The sequence below is a fragment of the Elephas maximus genome, chromosome 21, assembly GCF_024166365.1.
Source record: "Elephas maximus indicus isolate mEleMax1 chromosome 21, mEleMax1 primary haplotype, whole genome shotgun sequence".
In the NCBI taxonomy this organism is placed as follows: domain Eukaryota; kingdom Metazoa; phylum Chordata; class Mammalia; order Proboscidea; family Elephantidae; genus Elephas; species Elephas maximus.
The window spans coordinates 43,607,632-43,627,089 of record NC_064839.1 but is presented as its reverse complement, the minus strand read 5'-3'; the positions used below and the strand labels follow the sequence as shown (position 1 = coordinate 43,627,089).

Genomic DNA, 19,458 nt, shown 5'->3' with positions numbered 1-19,458 from the left:
GTGAACTTGCTGTTATTTGCCACGGGCGACCCCATGTGTGCAGACTAGAACTGCTCCATAGGGTTTTCAAGGCTGTGACCTTTCAGAAGTAGATCGCCAGGCCTGTCTTCCAAGGTGCCTCTGGGTGGGTTCCAGCTGCCAACCTTTTGGCTAGTAGTCAAGCTCTTAACTGTTTGTGCCATGCAAGGACTCCTATATTAAGGACACAAAAGGAAAGAAGAATAAAGAAAAGGATAATGTTAAAAGGAAGCAGTGGAGTCTCTGACAAGTGCTGCTGGCCGATGATGAGGTTCACAATGGGGTGGTGAAAACTGCCTTTGTTATTTGTTTTCTAAGAAGTAGCAGTCCCAGAGGCCTGGACTGACCGTGTGATCAGTCTGAGAAGTCCTGGAGGATCTGACGACAGATAATACTGAAAGTACTGTTTCAGGAAGGTGGGCACATTGATGACTGTGGTACACATCCCCAGTTCCGGCTGCTGAATGTTGAGTCAGAGTTTATCACAAGGTCCCCAATCGGAACAATTTTAGTGCTTTTAGCTAGGAGGATAAAGAGAATCCAATTACAAAATCACTCAGACCAATCATAGGAACAGTGGGTTTAATAGCTCCCCATTAGTTGATTAAACTAAGTGTAACACAGATAAATGAAAAGCAATTCTTTTTGTCCCTAGACAACGGATGCTCTTTTTTTTTTTTTAAGAAAGTCTGTCACTTGATGGATAGTCTATTTAAAGATGCAAGCTTGTCTATGTTGGGAGGAGGGGGAGGGAACTATGTAGAGTGCAGCTTGGAAGCCGAATCAGAATTCACTGTAGGATTGAACCCTGACCCTTGTCTGGGCCAGAGGTCTGCCTATTATGTATATATTCGGTGAAAAGCAGGTATGCCTTCTAGGGGGAAAAACCCTCATCCTAAGGGAAGAAAAAGTTGGAGAAAACAAGCTTGGATAAAGAAGCCGCTGACTTCAAGGAAGAGCTCATTCTGAATGTAGCGTTTGCCACCACTCGCATCACCCTTCAGCTCCAGGGGCTTGTGCCTAGGTCAGAAGAGCAAAAAACCAGTTGCTGTTGAGTCCGTTCTGACTTATGATGGACCCTGTATATGTCAGAGTAGAACTGTGCCCCGCTGGGTTTTCAATGGCTGATTTTTCAGAAGTAGATTGCCAGGCCTTTCTTCCAAGGCACATCTGGGTAGCCTTGAACCTCCAACCTTTCAGTCACTTGCATTAACCGTCTGCACCACCCAGAGACTCCAGAAGAGTAGAAGGTAGATACAAAAGAGTGAAGATATGAACCCTGCAGAGAGACAAACTCTGGCTCGAATCCCAGCTCCCTATCTTATAAGTTGTGTGATCTTCAGCAAGTTTCTTCATCTCTTTGATCCTATTTCTTCATCTGTAAAATGTTGGGTATAGTAGAAATCTCTATCAAACACTTAGCATAGTGCCTGGGGCACATAGAAAATAAGCAATAAATGCCATTACGATAATAATGATAAATAGTTAATGACAAGATTATCATTCTTATTAACTTCAAGCAACACAAATATTGACTACACAAGGCAGCTTATGCTGCGTTGTAATCTGTATTGAGTGGGAAGGGTGCACAGCCCAAGCAGAGAGCCAGGCTCTGCCTGGAATGGAGAGGAAATGGGGAAAATACACTGGGTAGCTTCAGTGGTGGCAACTTTGGCAGCAGGAGCAGAGCAGGGCAGGAGGAAAGGGTCACCAACTCCATGGGGGAATGAGGAGAATTGTTGTTTCTGAGTGCCACGCAAGCCCCTCTGGAGAACCCCTGTAACTATCTGCGAAGGGTTAAAGGGTAGGGGTTGGGAGAATCCCAAGATCTACATAGGGAGGTAGAGACAGAGTCATAGAAATAGTGTTTGTCTGAAAATATCGTCTTAGCATCCAGGCTGATGGGCCCAGGTAGGCAAGGGTCACAGGAATGGTGCATGAGTGCTCTGGAATAACGGTCATCAGAAGCAGCACAGGGGCTGCTCTAAGAGCCCTGGCCTCCAGCACTCAGCAGAGCTGGATGTCAATAAGGAGCAAATGACAGAGCATCTGGGAGAAGCCGGAGACCCACATTTCCCAGACTGGGGAAAGTAGTCATTAGAGAATTCAAGAAGTGAATTTCTGCCTTCACGGTAACAGACTGTTTTAATGAGTGGTAAAACCCTCTGAAAACATAAGCTTCATTGGTATTCTCTCAAGTTCTCACTACAAGACCTGCATGATGGAGAGATTCAGAGATCTGGCAGGCGAGCCTGAATGGCCACTGTTGGTATTAGGAAAGTCATATTTACTAGTTACATGGCAACTTCTGGAGAAATGTGCACGTAACATTTTGGAGAAAGTTGGTAATGTATTTCCTCATCTCCCTAACAATTATTGAGAACCTACTATTAACCAAGTACCACCCTGGGCATTCAGCAGTTCATTGATAATGAGAGAAACTCTCTAGCATTTCCAACATTACCAAAGAGATTAAAAGACAAGGGGGCTTTAAGTTGAAAATATTATATTATTTAATATGATTCAGGAACTTTGTGCTGAGAAATGTAAGCCTCCTGGATAGGAAACGGAGCAGCCTTCTCCAGTCCCCACTCTGATTCTTCATGTTTTCTGGTAAAGAGGAGAGGCTCCTCTCTGCTCATAATGGCTGCCATTTTGGTCAGTCCAGCGTGTTTCTGTATTTGGTGAGTCTTTAGTTTTTATTCTTTTTTATTTTGATGTGTAGGTTTGCTAGTCTCCTTTATGGTTACCTTAACATTTGCCTCTGTTCTTCTAAGTTTAAACCAATCTTTTATTTCTTGGTATCACCTTGACTTCCTCTCTATATGAAAGTTCTATGACTATACTATTTAGTCCCTCTTTTTTGTTTTAATGTTATCATCTTTTACTCTACTTTCAGTGTTTTTGCTTTGATTTATTTTTGTGACTTCCCTATCTGGGTTGATATCTGGTTATCCTGTGTTCTAGTCTTAAGTTATTATCTGATGTTATTGAGTTTCTAACCGGAGGACTCTCTTTAGTATTTCTTGTACTTTTGCTTCAGTTTTTACAAATGCTCTTAACTTCTCTTTATCTGGAAATGCCCTAATTTTGCCATCGTATTTGAGGGACAGTTTTGCTAGATATATAATTCTTGGCTGGCAGTGTCTGTCCTTCAAGGCTTTATATATTTCATCCCATTGCCTTCTTGCCTGCATGATTTCTGCTGAGTAATCAGAGCTTAGTCTTATTGACCCTCCTTTGTAGATGACCTTTCATTTATCCCTAGCCACTCTTAAACTTCTCTCTTTATCTTTGGTTTTGGCAAGTTTGATTATAATATGTCTCGGTGAGTTTCTTTTGGAATCTACCCTGTGTGGAGTTTGATGAGATTCTTGGATACATATCTTCTCATCTTTCATAATATCAGGGAAGTTTTCTGTCAACAAATCTTCAACAATTCTCTCTGTATTTTCTATTATCCCCCCGTTCTGGTACTCCAATCAATCATAGGTTATTCCTCTTCATAGAGTCCCACATAATTCTTAGGGTTTCTTCATTTTTTAAAATTCCTTTATCTGATTTTTCCTCAAATAAATCGGTGTCAAGTACTTTATCTTCAATCTCACTAATTCTGACTTCCATTGCCTCATTGCTGCTCCTATGACCTTCTATTGAGTTGTCTAATTTTGAAATTTTATTGTTAATCTTTTGGATTTCTGTTTGTTGTCTCTCTATGGATTCTTGCAGCCTGTTAAATTTGTCATTATGTTCTCGTATAACCTTCTTAAGTTCCTCTGTTGCTTTGTCTGTATATTCTTTGCCTGGTCTCCTTCCTGATCTCTTGAAGAGCTCTGTATATTAATCTTTTGAATTCTACCTCTGGTAACTCCAAGAGTTTCTCTTCCTTCAGGAGGTTTCTTGATTCTTTGTTTTGGTCAGTTGCTGAAGCCATCATGGTCTGCCTCTTTATGTGATTTGATATTGACTGTTTTCTCCAAACCATCAATACGTTATTACATTTATTTTATGTGTGCTTATTGTATCCTAGCTTCTGGTTTTGTTTTGATATGCCCAAATAGGCTGGTCACGTGAGCTACCTTGATTATTGGCACCTTTGAGGCTTTCATGTCCTGTCATGTCCTGTTACTAGGTATGTGAGCCCAGGAGTCCGTTTACTTTTCTTTGTGGATTCAGCTCAGGTGTCCAGGTAGTTGTTCACCAAGTGTGTGGTAGGCTCTCACCTGGAGTCCTAGACAGGCAGGGCTACACAGGGGTGACTGGAGTAGACAGAGGTATCTGGCTGCAGTAGAGGGTTATGTGCTGAGCAAGGTATGGGGCTGACAGCTGCCCCTAAGTTCCTGGGTGGAAGGTGTGTCCCTCTTCCCTACAGTGTACAGGTTGGTGGGTTTTGCAGCCAGACTTTGGGCACCCAATGCTGTTTGCTATAAGGACTGGGAGGCACCACTTATTCTCAGACCCCTGTCACGGGTGGCTAGATGGAGTGGGTGGAGCCACCAGGCCTCAGGCCCCTGATGTGGGTAGGTAAGGACCCTGTTTAATGGGCAGGGCAGCATCAAATGTCACAAATCTGCCACTCCTCCTTAGCTGCTGCAGTTGAAAATAGGCTGCAGGTATATACCCTATTGTATTGTGCTAATGAGGCCCTACGCTGTTGAAATGGGCCCACACAAGTCTAGACAGGGGTGGAAGGTATTCAAAGTCCATGGACCCCTTATGTCTGTGCCTAGGCAAAGCAGCTGTGCCTGCCCTGAGTTCCTGGCTTAGGGGAGCTGGCAGATTATTTTTTCCTGTTTGTTAATTTGTTCCCTCTCCAAAGCTGGGAGAATGGCTCGGGGGGTGCAGGGATCCCACTTCCAGCCCAGGGGCCACGGCATTCACTGAAGCCAGACTTGGATCAGAGCAGAGTGGGGAGGGAGCAGGTAAATGGGAGAGAGGTACTTCCCAGAGGGGGGAAGGTTTTTTTTGATCCCATGCAGTAGGTTAGATGCTTGTACTTCTTTCTCAGACTGAGCATCACTTGTCCCTGGTTCCAGAGGCTTGAGCAGACTCTCCGCCACTAGGCTTCTCCCAGTGTGGAAAACACATCCCGAGTGCTACTACTTGCCTCAGCCCGTGTGCATTGGCAGATCCAGCCTGCAGGGTGCTGGCCAGGTCAGGTTTGGCAAATCCTCACTGCATCTGAACTGTCTCTCCCTCCCCCTGTGGCTCAGTCCAGCTCCTCCACTTTGACTTTGATGTTCAGGGCTCCTATATTGTCATAGATAATCGATTTACTTGATTTTTCGAGTCTTTGTTGTAAAAGGGACCAGAGGAAGCGCCTGACTACTCCACCACCTTGACCCCGGCTCTCCAGTGTGTTTCTTACCCCCATCTTCTGGTAATTGCCCTCCATTACTTTTGGAGTTTTTACACACACACAGGTACACACACCACATGTTCCTGGTAGGGAGTCAATCACAATGCCCCATTCCTCTAGGTCAGGGAAAGATGGCATGAGACATAAATGTGGCCCATCATAGTACTTCATTTCCTTGGCCCATAGAGAAGAAGACCTAGGGGTTGGTATGTAATTCATGAAGGGCCAATCAGATTCCTTCCTTGATATATGAAAACTGGGAGGAAAAATGTTCCTTTTCTACTGTGCTTCCTAAACGTGGACAAGGTAGCCTGGAGATGAAAACCATCATTTGCCTGGCTTCATGAAGGAAGCTCACTGTGGCAGCAGCACATAACACTAACTCACGGGGAGAGTAGGGGTAGAAGATGGAAGGGGAGTGAAAGGGAAAAGCCTGGAGTCAAAGTCATTGATATGGCCAGCATAGCTGAAATAAAGAAAAGAGAAGTCGGGAAGAAGAGTCTGGTCTTCCCAAGTTTGGTCCAGTTTTTTGCACACAGTAGGAACACAATACATTTTGGTTCCCTTTCCTCTCTTCTTCCTTCAGGAACGAAGCTTGATCTTCTTGTGTATGTCATGGCATGGTGGCACATCCTACCTGGCACCGTGTTAGGGTATTTTGCCCTCTGATAGGGTCACACGGGATCAGGACTCCAGCCAGAAAACTTCATTAAGGATAAAGGGACTTCCTAATGTCCTATTTGTTTACATCCCGCCCTTACTATTTATTGAGCATATATCACAATGATGTCATTCATTCATTCACTCAGCAAATATTAAATGTACCAACATCATTACTAGGCATTTTAGATACATCATCTTCACAACAATCTTACCCCATAGGCAATATTATTATACTCATATTATACACGAGCAAGCAGAGGTCTCAAAATGTTACATAATTTGCCTAAGGTAGCACAGGTTGGTAAAAGTATAAGACAAGATTTGAATCTAGGCCTGTTTCGTTTCAAATATGATATGTTTTTATAACCAAAAAAGTATATTGCCTCCCATCTAGTTTGGGTGTACAGTCAGTGCCAGCTCAAGAAATGAATCATTACCATTCCTCATACAGAAGAGAATGATTCCACGTTGGACTCTGGGGGCCACAGCCATTTAGAGAAGTCGAGAATAAGAGGACCCAGTACCTCACCTTGCCAAGGAAGTTCAGTTTGGGGAAGTGCTGTTTAGCATGTGTTATGGATGGAATTATGTCCCCCAGAAATATGTTATAAATCCTAACCCCTATACCTGTGGTTATAATCCCATTCATGAATGGCTTTTCTTTGTTAAAAGGCTTAGGTAAAATTGATTACTGATTGATTACTTTTGTGTGGCCTTTTTAGCCATGGTCTTTTAATGCCAACCCAGGTGCTTGGGCAGGACTGTGTGACAGGGTAATCCAAGGGGATTAGTCAGTTTTGCCTTAAAACAGAGCCATTTCAGAGCATAGAGGAGGAGCCCACCACCACCAACGAAGGAGAGACCAGCAGGAGATACCCAGCAGCAGGAGACAGTGCTGTGGGTTTCCCAGTCCACACAGGGAGAAAGCTGAGAGCCTTTGGGCAGAGACTGAGGGCCAGGGAGAGGCATGCCTGCAAGCACAGCTGGAGAGAGGCTATCCTGATGAACTGTATCTTGAGTGTTCTTCAGCCTGAATTATAGCTGTTACTTCCCTAATAAACCCCATCATTGTGAGTATGGTCTATGAGTTCTGGGTGACCACTGCAATGATTTACTGAACCCAGGAGAGAGAGCTGTGGGAGGGACAGTTGGTGTCAGAATTAGTGAAGATGGCAGAGAGAGGAGGCTTGTCTGGCCTCCACCTCCTGGGAGTCAGCCTTGTGCTGTTCACCTTGGTTTTCCTTTCCTCTTGCGGGGTCAGAGGAGGCCAGACACGGCCCCCAAACCATTTTCACAGAGGCCGTGTCAATGTAGGGTGTGTTTTAGGCCAAGCACTTTTGAGACATAAAAAGAGCAGATTCAGACAAGAAAGCAAGCAGAGATGGGGGAAGATAGATGGCACACCACATGATCAGCAAGGAACCAAGAAGCCAGGACCTTCCCCCAGAGCCATCAGAGAAAAAGCCTTCAACCTAGAGCTAGCGCCCTGAATTCAGACTTCTAGCCTCCTAAACTGCGAGACAATTAATTTTTGTTTGTTAAAGCCACCCACTTGTAGTTTCTGTTACAGCACACTAGGTAGCTAAGACAGCAGTGCCCCCAGCTCCAGGACAACACTGGAGCTGAGGCATGGCCAGGGGTCACTGACAGAAGGAGATTGAAGATAGAATCTCACCACATGCTCTCATTAAGAAATATCACATTCAGAATGAAGAACACCAAAAATGCAAGGAAAATATAAGCCCAAGAGACAGAAAGGGCCGCATAAGCCAGAGATTCCATCAGTCTGAGACTGGAAGAACTAGACGGTGTCCAGCTGCCACCAATGACTACTCTGACAGGTAACACAACAGACAGTCCCTGAAGGAGCAGGAGAAAAGTGGGATGCAGCCCTCAAATTCTAGTAAAAAGACCACACTTAATGGTCTGACTGAGAGTGAAGGGACCACAGAGGTCACGGTCCCCGGACTCTCCGTTAGCCCAAAACTAAAACCATTCCCAAAGCCAACTCTTCAGACAAAGATTAGACTGAACTATAAGACATAAAGAGATACTGGTAAGGAGTGTGCTTCTTAAGCTCAAGTGGACACATGAGACCAAGTGGACGGGTCCTGTCCAGAGATAAGATGAGAAGGCAGAGGGCGACAGGAGCTGGTTGAATGGACACGGGAAACATAGGGTGGAGAGAGGGAGTGTGTTGTCACATTGTAGGGAGAGCAACTAGTGTCATATAACAATGTGTGTATAAGTTTCTGTATGAGAAACTGACTTGAATTGTAAACTTAAAGCACAATAAAAAAAAAAAAAGTACACACACAAAAAAGAAATACCACATTCAGAGATGAAACAACCCCTTTCAGTGAAGCATCTATTTTGTCTCCTGGGCCTTAAAGCACAAAGTTCACTCATTTTAATATCATGGCTCCAGCCGATTTCTGTATGAGATCACACACAGGGGACTCGAACTCATTGGAGATTACCACCTGCTGCCCTTTCCTATCAAGAGTCTCTTCTTGCTCCTAATTAAGCTTTTTCTTCTGTGACATATATCAAGATGCCACAAAGGATATCCTCTTCAGAAAGGGAAGTGCCAGGAACTTGGAGCCACAGGGTGCTATTTCTCCATGTCTGAGTGAAGTCTGTCGTCAGCCCTTATGCCATGTCTGTGATGTGCCCAAAGGTCGTGGGATAAGAGTGAACCAAAACCTGCTGCCAGATATGAATGAGTTTCCAGAGACTGGTGAGAGGCTAGCTATCCAGACCCATTGCCGTCGAGTCAATTTCAACTCCTAGCGCCCCTGTAGGACAGAGTAAAACCGCCCCCACGGGTTTCCAAGACCGTAATCTTTACAGAAGCAGACTGCCGCATCTTTCTCCTGCAGAGCAGCTGATGGATTCGAACCCCAACCTTTCTGTTAGCAGCTGAGAGCTTAACTACTATGCCACCAGGGTTCGTCGAAACCAAACTCATTGCTGTCAAGCCAATTCAAACTCATGGTGACCCCATGTGTTACAGTTGAGCTGATTCATAGGATTTTCTTGGCTGTCACCTTTACGGAAGCAGATTGCCAAGCCTTTCTTCTGGGGTGCTGCTCAGTGAGTTCGAACCCCCAACCTTTAGGTTAGTAGTCAAGCACTAAACCATTAGCACCACCCAGGGACCCCAAGTCTATTTTCGACCTGGCAATAAGATTCGAAAGCCAGCATCATACTTTGCACTGCCAATATAGTTTGGTGGGAGAACCAGGAGATGGCCATTCAGGTCCAGTTTCTGTCGTCTACACCCCAGATGACTTAGGAAGGAAAATAATCTTTACTGAGAGCCCACTACATGTGAGGCACAGTAAAGACGTTCACAGGCTCTCAGTTAGTCTTCAAGGCAATACTTAATAGTGGGAATTATTTTCCAGGTGAGAATATGGAGAAGTTAAAAGTATTATTTGCTTAATATCACACAGCCACAACAAGCTCAAGTTAGAGTTTCAACTCAGATTTGTTGTAGCTTCCCATTATTTTCACTTAACCTCCTAGTCCCAGTTTCCTCTCCTAGAAAATAAGGATGCTAGTTCCTGCCCTACCTACCTCATGGGCTGGTAAGGATCAGAGGAAATGCTGATGTGGATAATGGGCTTTTAACTGCAAAGCTGCTGCAAGTGAAGGGTAGAATGGGTATGATCATCAGTTATAGTTCCCTTTGCCCATTACAAGCCCCCGCCATTGATTTCTGACTAAGCCAGTTGTCACCAAGTTAACACCAACTAATGGTGACCCCATGTGTGTCAGAGTAGAACTGTGCTCCATAGGGCTTTTGATGGCTAATTTTTCAGAAGTAGGTCACCATGCCTTTCTTCCAAGGCACCTCTGGGTGGGCGCAAACCTCCAACCTTACAGTTAGCAGTTTAGCATCTTAACTGTTGGCAACACCCAGGTTCTCCTAGTTTCTGACTAACCCAAAAACCCAGTGCCGTCGAGTCGATTCCGACTCACAGCGACCCTATAGTTCCCGTGTAATTAAGATCTGGCTGCCGTTTATGGGAGCCTAATCTGTAACAGATATTCTACAAGGTTTTCTCCCAGTTTCACAGTAAAGCAAATTAGGCTTAGAGAGCTATGCAACGTCCCCAAATACACAAAATTAATAAGGGGCAAAGCAAAAACGTAACCCACATCTGCCTGAAAATAAGGCCCTGTGCTTTCCAAAGGACAGACAACCTCCTACCCACCTTTACCTGAATCCCTACCAAAGCTACTGACCAACCATCTCCTGGGAGCCTTTCTGAAAAAAGGCTCAGGCACATAAACACATCTCATTTCATTCCTGTTCTTTCTCCAGGCACTCCCTCTTGATCCCAGGTTATTTTTAATTCCATAATTTCTTCTCCTAAAAGTTTTAAGCCTTATATATACCTATTATAAAAATAGGATCAGAATTATGACAACATTGGTGACTTTTGTTGTTGTTGTCGTCAGGCGCCGTTGAGCCGGTTTCAACTCATAGCAACCATATGTACAACAGAATGAAACACCGCCCAGTCCTGCGCAATCCCCACGATCATTGCTATGCTTGAGCCCATTGTTGCAGCCACTGTGTCAGTCCATCTCGTTGAGGGTCTTCCTCTTTTTCACAGACCCTCCACTTTACCAAGCATGACATCATTCTCCAGGGACTGGTCCCTCCTTATGACATGTCCAAAGTACGTGAGACAAAGTCTCATCATCCTTGCTTCTAAGGTGTATTCTGGCTGTACTTCTTCCAAGACAAATTTGTTTGTTCTTCTGGCAGTCCAAAGTATAGGTGATTTTTTTAGCTAATTTAAATTTTCTAAATGGCACTGTTCAGTTATTTTCAATTTACTTCAATTTCACTTTACTGAAATTATTTTCACTCAGGTGAATCCTATTCTGTGTAAAACATCTCAACAATTTTGATTTCTCAGTATTTTTTCCCTGCACCGTAAATTTTACTAATTATTGCTTCTGTCATTGGGGCTAATGTTAGGAAGCCATTGCTGCTTTTTTTTTAAACATCATAATGGAAAAATTGTGAGGACAAGAGAGATATAAAGAGATATAGATTAGCAGAATAGACACAGGAAGGAAAGAGAAAAATTGAAGGGTTGTTTTATTGTTGTTAGTTGTCACCGAGTGGCTCCAGCACACGGTGACCCGGTCCTGCTCCATCCTCACAATTGTTGGTATGTTTGAGCCCACCATTGCAGCTATTGCATCAACACACCTCATGGAACACACCTCATGGAGGGTTTTCCTCATTTTTGCCGACCATCTACTTTACCAAATATGTTTTATTGATGTTGTTGGTGTTAGGTGCCATCAAGTGATTTTGACTCATACAGATTCTATACCCCATTGCCCTCGAGTGGATTCTGACTTATAGCAACCTTATAGGACAGGGTAGAACTGCCCCCACAGAGTTTCCGAGGAGTGGCTGGTGGATTCGAACTCCCAACCTTTTGGTTAGCACAAAGTAAAATCATCCCAAAGAGTTTTTCTAGACTATAATCTTTATGGGAGCAGATTGCCAGGTCTTTCTCCCATGAAGCAGCTGGGTAGGTCCAAACTACAGACCTTTTGATTAGCAGCTGAGCACTTAACCATTGTGCCACTAGAGAGAATGGAGGATCGAAATGTTCTCAGGGTCCAAGATGGCCAAGTTTAAACAGTGGGTTCAAATGATGGGGTCAAAACATACTTCTTTGTTCCTATGAGAGGGAAGAATCATTGATTTGGGGGCTTCCTTTCCTCCTCGAATTGCTAGGGGAAAGAAGTAGTTCATTTCATTATTGGATGAAAAGCAGAAAGTTATCACCATCCTCAGCCCTTACCAGGCAGGACACAGTTAAAGGGCAACCATAAACTTCTGTGAATACCAATGGCCCTTGAGCTAGCTCCTCCATCTTCTCATCACCAACGAGGCTCCAATGTGACTCAGCACAGAGTCATCCTTTCCCGTCAAATCCCTGGCACCTCCATTCAGCCCAGAGTGAGGCAGAACACTTCGTTCCCATCTCAGTGCCAGACTGGCTCCTGGCTGAGGTATTGAGATTCTCAGAGCAATTGCTCAGTTTTACAAACATCTGTGTCACTTAACCTCACGACTCCATTTGTTTATTTTCATAAACACAAGGAAGATCATGTTGGCCGTATTTCATTGGATCAACCTTATTAGTGACAGTTTAATGCTGTGCTCTTTTGGGACATCTTGCACTGAAGCTGCCAACGCAACAATGGCCAAAGGGGACAAGGGAAGGAACTGGAATGTCTTCAGTGGATTCAGCAGCATGGATATTCTGAATCAATACTCATGGTAATTCAATCTTAAGTGGCTTCCTATAAATCAGAAATGGAAGGAGAGTGGATATGGTGCAGAAACACAATGGCTATATTTGGGGGGCAGTATGGCAAAAAAAAAAAAAAAATTTTTTATGGCAACATGCAATTTTGAGTCTGTCCAGTTGTATTTCAAATCAGTCAAATGCATTAATGGTTCTTTTTCTGTATTACTGTCTCTGTGTCTGTCTGCCTCTCTGTGTCTCTGGTCTCTCATCGTCTCTTTTCTTTTGTACATTAGTCTCTGTGTTTATCTGTTTCTCTGCCTCCCAAATGTGAAGGGTCCAATAATATGGCAGACTTGGACTTTGACATTTCTCTTCCACTTAGCAGTTTGCGATCTTGAATATCAGTTTCCCCATCTTTAAAATGTGGTAGTAATACTGATCTTTTGAGTTGCTATTAAGATGAAATAAAACAGAGTATACAGCGGGCAACTCAGTTCCTGGCTCCTAATACCAAAATCAAAAACCCATTGCTGTCGAGTCGATTCCAATTCATAGCGACCATATAGGACACAGCAGAACTGCCCCCATAGAGCTTACAAGGAGCACCGGTGGATTCAAACTGCTGGCCTTTTGGTTAACAGCTGTAGCACTCAACCACTATGCCACCAGGGTTTCTGGCTCCTGATAAATGCTCAGTAAATGCTAATTCCCTCTCCTATCTCTAATTTATCCCTTTGTGACAAAATAGAATCCTACCAATCTGGTAGGTTTCCTCTAGCATGGCCTGCCCTCAGCCCATTTTCAGATCAGCCAATGGAGCTGTGACAGGCTGAAACCATTTTTCATCCAATTGGTCTCCTTCCAGTCATTTCATGTGGCCTCTTGCTGTAAATCAGCCTGGAAAATAAATGTCCCGATCCATCAGTGCCTTTCCACCACAAGCCAATGTGAACCATAAACCAGACAAGCTTGTTAATGGCCACTTAAATACATTCCTGCAGCCCAACCTGGAGACCCTTTGCCTCATATCTACCAGCTCCTGTCCAGAAGAAGTTAAACTATGACAAGGCTGATGGAAGCGTGGGCACAAATCTGACTCATAGTTAGGTGGACCATGCAACCGGGTTTGCCTAGGGCAGTCTCAGTTTTCTCCCGCTGTCCTGGAATAATTACTGAGTGCTCTTTTCATTCTCAAAAGAGTTCAAGTTTGAATAATATATTATAGAGGCTGTCTACAGAAATCAAGAGTAACAGTTTAGATAATAATAAACCAGATTCTTACACATAGTGGCTCCATGTGTGTCAGAGTAAAACTGCGCTCCATAGGGTTTTCGAAAGTAGATCATTAGGCCTTAAGCACATCTGACTAAACTCAAACCCCCAATCGTGTGGTTGGTAGCCTGGTGCGTTAACCATTTGCACCACTCAGGGATAAAAAAAAAAAAAAAAAAATTGCTGTTGAGTCATTTCTGACTCATAGTGACACTACAGAATAGAACAGCCCCACAGGGTTTCCAAGGAACACCTGGTGGATTTGAACTACCGACCTTTTGGTTAACAGCTGTAGCTCTTAACCACCACACCACCAGGGTTTCCAAGATAATAATTTTTTTTAGCATTTACTGACCACTTGCTATGTGCCAAGCATCTTCATAAGTCTTTATATACTGTATTTCATTTAAACTTCATTACAAACACTATGAAGGGAAATACTATTATCACTTCCATTTTCTAGATCAGGAATATAAAGCTTAGAGAAGTTAAGTAAATGTTCAAGGCCAAGCAAAGTTGAGGACACTGTGCCCTGCTCAGATCCCTTTCTGGCTGGTGCACCCAGCCCCCAACTGCTGAAAGTGTTGGCTGCTTATGGCTCAGACCTGTCCTTTTCTGTTGGAGAATTGCCCTCAGTCAAACAGAAGTCATCTCTGCTTGAGAGGTTCCAGGCCCCCACTCAGGGGAGAGCCCACAGCCAATGACTGACTGTCAGGGGGACACAAAATATCACCTCCTCTGCTTCAAGGTGGGACTGGCTCTGTGGTTCAATTCATGCTGCAGAGCTGCTGGTGGGATACAGCTGAGACCACAACCTTGTTTAGCTCCTTCCTTTGCCTCATCCTACTTCCCTCACTCCATTCCCCTGAAAGCACCTCTTCAATAAACCAGCTGAAAAAGAATCCCTGTCTCAGGCTCTGCTTCTAGGGAACTGGCCCTAAGACTCCCAGGAAGCAAGTGGCAGAGCTGGGCCTCATGTCTGGGAGGCTGACTCTTAATCACTAAGCAGATGTGACATGATATTGCCTATATTGTATACTACATGATTAAAATGGTAGCCTCTATGTTGTCGAATCACCAAGAAATAAATGTCATATAGGTATAGATATGACAGCAACAGAGTTCCTGGGTGGTGCAAACAGTTAACCTGCTTGGCTGCTAACCAAAAGCTTAGAGGTTCAAGTTTACCCAGGTACCTCAGAAAAAAGGCCTGGCAAGCTACTTCCAAAAAATCAGCCATTGACAACCTTATGTAGCACAGTTCTACTCTGACACACATGGGGTTGCCATGAGTTGGAATCAAGTTGACGGGAACTGGAGATGACAACAACAATAACCACTACGTACTGAGTGCCAACAATGGGCGACTCTACTCATTGCATCTAATCCTTTCAACAACATTGTGAAGTTCAACTTCTTATTCTCATTTTGCTGATGAGGCATGGGAAGTTTAGAGAAGTTAGAAGACCTGTCCACCAAGGTCACACAGATAGGAAATAGTAGAGCTTAGACTTATATCCGGGTCTGCCTTTCTCCAAAGGCCATGCTCTTTTTCCACTTGGCTATTTAAGCCACTTGTGGAGTAAATTGTTTAATGACTAGTTGGTGAAATGAGTCCCCCATTAACGATGTTCTTATAACAATTTAGGCAAAGGCTCTGATGCTCTCCCCACCCCGCAGTGGCTCTTTTTGAGCTGCATTTGATCAACACTCTTTGATTTCAGTGGAAAGCCACGCTACTCTGGGAAGAACTAGAGAATGTTCCCTTTAGCCAGACATAAAAAGAGCAAAGAACCACATTTGTTGAAGAGAGGGAGGGAAGCAAGCTTAGATGTCGAAGGTTCAGAGATGTGAATCATATTTCTTGTGGCTTTTCCACTGAGGGGACAAAATAGAATAAAAGGAAAACAGCAGAGTTTTAAGGAGAGAGAATCAAATCCTAACTTGACTCTTCATATAATATTTAGGCAAATTACTCAACCTCCCCAAGCCTCAGTTTGCTTTTCTGTAAGAGCAATCCTCATTGCATCATAAATGAGAGGAGATAGATGAGGTAAAATATGTCTTTCTCCCTGCCTATTCTCTCCATTTCCATAAAATTCATAGAGTAACCAACTTGGAACCTCTGTTCCAGGTCTGAATAACGCTAGTGCTAATGCCTTCCTCCCAAGCAAAAAGCATATCCTATTTGATGATAAAAGGTTTCCATTAGAAAGAGAGAGCTGGTAAAATGGGGACCTTCAGGCAGGAGACCATCAACTGATTGATAAAAATACAGAATGAGTCATCCTGGTCCCAAAGACTAAAACTTACAATCAATGGGCATCTTTGGCTAACCAATCCCAGCCCTGTGGATAAGGAAGGGCCCAGCGGGCAATCAACGCAAGCCTCTTCCCATCCCCCCTTGCAAAACCAATTAACTCTGCTTCCAGCTTGGCAACATGAAAATCAATTCAGACTCTTTGTAATACTGTATTCCAAATGCCAGCCCACCACCCCATTCCTAGTTGGCTTTCTGAGCAATGAGGGTGGGGAGTCTGCAGAGTGAGAGTATATGTGTGTGTGCATGTGCGTGTGTACGTGTGTGTATGTACCGCTTCACTGAAGAACAGGCTTGTGTGTCTGGCTTTGAAAAATCAATCTCCTGGCCTTCATCCTGACTTTTTTTATTTCAAAATGCTTTAGTTACTATCAGCATTTATACAGTTAGCATAAAGCTAGAGAACACAGATCAATTTACAATGCAGATTTTTTTTTTCTTTTAAAAGTGGCTTCAACATTTTCACTCTGTGAATATATACTTTGACACACGAGTCCTAGTACCCAGTCCTCAACTTGGAAGGAAGGAGCCATACATATTAGAATAGTGTGTAATGAAGTAGTTATCAGTACATGGTTTTAATTTTACAAGGCAGAAACTCTTCCACCAGCAAGTAAAAGAAAATAATAACTCCATATTCTCCCCACTAGGCATCTTTCCTCAATCTAATCCTTCAAAAATTTCTTATCAGGGGCACACTGTGTGCCAAGCACTGTGCTGGGCACTGGGAATTTATCAGAGAAAGGTATGTCTTCTGGGATGCCCAGCTCAGTTCAGCAAGAGTTAACAAAATAGAACTTGTTTAGGATTCCCTAGTTTGCAAATGCTTCTTCCTTTGTCCTGAGTTCCCAGAGAGAGGCCCCAGAGTCAGGTTAGAGCCCAGCACACCTGCCTGCACATATGAGACACTAGCCAGAGACTGGTGCCCACTCTTCACCAGCCCCCTTCCAGTCTGCCAAATGAACCTCCGTCTGCTCTCAAGGTAGCAAAGGGGAGAAAAATGCCTGTGCATTTTTCCTGCCTCTAGATAGGTCTCTAATTCTGAGTTTTGAAATCTCAAATTCTGAAAGCTGGTCAGCTAGCTGCTGCTTTGGGAAGCAGTGTCAGTTGGGGGCTCTAATGAAGGGAGATGGGATGGGAGAAGGGATAGGCCCATCCCACTCTGATAACCAAAGGGTCAGCAGTTTGAATCTGCCAGGCACTCCTTGGAAACTCCATGGGGCAGTTCTACTCTGTCCTATAGGTCGTTATGAGTCGCAATCGACTGGACCGCAATGGGTTGTTCTGGTATTAAGAGTTTGACATTGCTGCTTGAATAGAGAAGTCAGTGTTCGGTCCAGCCACGGACTCATGGGGTGAACCCTCCCCAGAACTTCAGGAAAATGGTCATATAGGGCCAGCACCCAGAGAGGCTTAAACACTTGGAGAATCCCAGCTGCCAGGTCTGGGGACGGTCTCCCAGAGAGAATGGGAATAGAAGAGCCCTTCCCGAGAGCCAAGGTCCAGGGATGACAGCAGGAGTTCTAAGGGCATTGATCACCTCCCCCCTTTGAAAAAACACTGAAGATGCTAGTGGGGGCAGCGGGGAGGGTTGAGCTGCAGCCTTGGCTTCCTGCCCCTCAACAAGCTTTGATGCTCCGTACCCATCCCCTGCTTCTCTGTTCCCTTATCTATTGGGTCACAAGAAGAGACATGGGGGTGGGGGGGTGCAGGGGCATGCACATTCCCAGCCCCAGCACACAGGTTAAAAGGATCCAATTATCAAATTCCAGCCAGGCCACTGAGCAGAGGCTAGGTAATCTTGGCCAAATAAGCCCCTTTCTTTGATCTTGGGTTTCCTAACTTGTAACAGGAGATAACGACGGTACCTAACTCATGGGGTTTTTCCCCCATTGCCTTCCAGTGGATTCCAACTCATAGCCACCCTACAGGACAGAGCAGAACTGCCCCATAGGGTTTCCAAGGCTGACGAAAGCCGACTGCCACAGCTTTCTCATCTTTCTACCGCGGAGCGGCTGGTGGGTTCAAACCGTCGACCTTTCGGTTAGCAGCCAAACGCTTAACCACTGCGCCACCACAGGTACTTCAGTGGGGCTCTAAAAAAAAAGAAAAAAGACGAACGAACCCAGTGCCCTCGAGTCGATTCCGACTCATAACGCCAGCAGGGTTTCCTCAGTGGAGGTATTAAATAAGATCGCACAGTAAAACTCTAAAAAAGGCGGCTAACACACTGGAAGTCGGCGGCTATTATTATTTTAAACCATCTTATCAAACCCCCGTGCTGGCAGCTGAGCTGTCGCACCCCGCGGAGGGCTGTCGCACCCCGCGGAGGGCTCCCGCAGCTCAACCTTCCAGATCCCGAGACTTGGCGCCACCATCGCCATCCCCAGTCCCCACCCCCAAGCGCTCACGGTCTCCTCCGGTCACCCCTACGTCCCGCTTGGAGACAGAGGGCCACCTCTCAGCATCCTCCTCTGCCCGACGCGCTGTAAAGGGAGGCTCGGAGACCTTGAGGAGGGTGCGGAGAGTGGCCGGAGGCAGCCCCGCGGACTCGGGCTCTGGGGCGCGGGCGTCCGAAGGGGCTCCACTCCAGGCAACCTCCTCTCCTTGGCTCTCCCACCCCTCCCCCGCCCCGGAGCACCAAGCGCGCCAAGAGAGAGAAAGCGAGAAAGGCGTGGATACTGGACCAGGCTTTGACGCGGATCTTGAGCTCGCCGTCCTGGGGCTCGGGCATGGCCTTCCTGGTGACCCGCAGCTTGTTGAGCCCCCCGAAGCCGGCCAGCACCACTGCGCGCATCTCCTGGGCGTCCCCGAGGCGGTGCGAGCCTCCGCTGCCTTCCGCCGGCTCCTTGCCGGCCTCCTTCTCGATCATTTGCTCCGTCTCCTCCGCCTTTTCCACGCCTTCCTTGGCCATTGCCTCGGTCGCGAGGTGCACGGGCTGCAGCGGCTGCGACGCGGGGGGCTCGGGGATGCTCTCCCTTGGGTTCCTCCTGTTGAATGTGGGATGCTCGGCTGTGCAATGGCTGCAGCCTAAGCCAGGGCGCCGCAGTCCACAGTCTCCGCCGTAATCCTCGCAAGAGCAGCGCCTCCGCCCGCGCCCGCCGCGCCCCCGCTTCCCATTTCTCTTTCCTCACGGAGCGAAGCCCCAACTCCATTCCTCAACAGGTCTCAAATCAGGCTTTTGATAGCAGGCCTAGACCTGGGTTTGCCCAAGACTCGTAAATAAAACAAGCAAGGAGGCTGCACTGCCGTCCCCCCCTGTGGGCGCTATACTTGGTTATATACGGTGCAGGTTCCGGCGCCTTGAAATGGCCAGAGATGAATGTCTGGGCGGGGAGGATGCCTTCTCTGCACAAGGTTGCCCTTCTCACCCACCGAAGTGCGTGGGCGGCCGGGGTAGCCGGGAAATTGGGCTGTTTCCCAAACCGCAGCTCCTTTCTGGAAGGGCGAAGAGGGAAGCGGGAAACTAGAGAACCCCACTCAGGGGCCCGAAGAGGGCTAGGAAGTGTCCAATCCCAGGGTCTTTTCAC

General features: G+C 45.7%; 1 protein-coding gene across 1 annotated transcript in view; it reads right to left on the bottom strand.

The window, feature by feature from the left end:
- The window catches only part of VAT1L (vesicle amine transport 1 like), a 195,023-nt gene extending 176,071 nt beyond the window's left edge, over nt 1-18,952 (bottom strand). Inside the window, exon 1 of the mRNA XM_049863957.1 lies at nt 18,616-18,952. Coding sequence (XP_049719914.1) covers nt 18,616-18,842 — 227 coding nt within the window. The 5' untranslated portion in view covers nt 18,843-18,952. The remainder of the gene's footprint in view (nt 1-18,615) is intronic.
- Between the last annotated feature and the right edge of the window lie 506 nt (nt 18,953-19,458).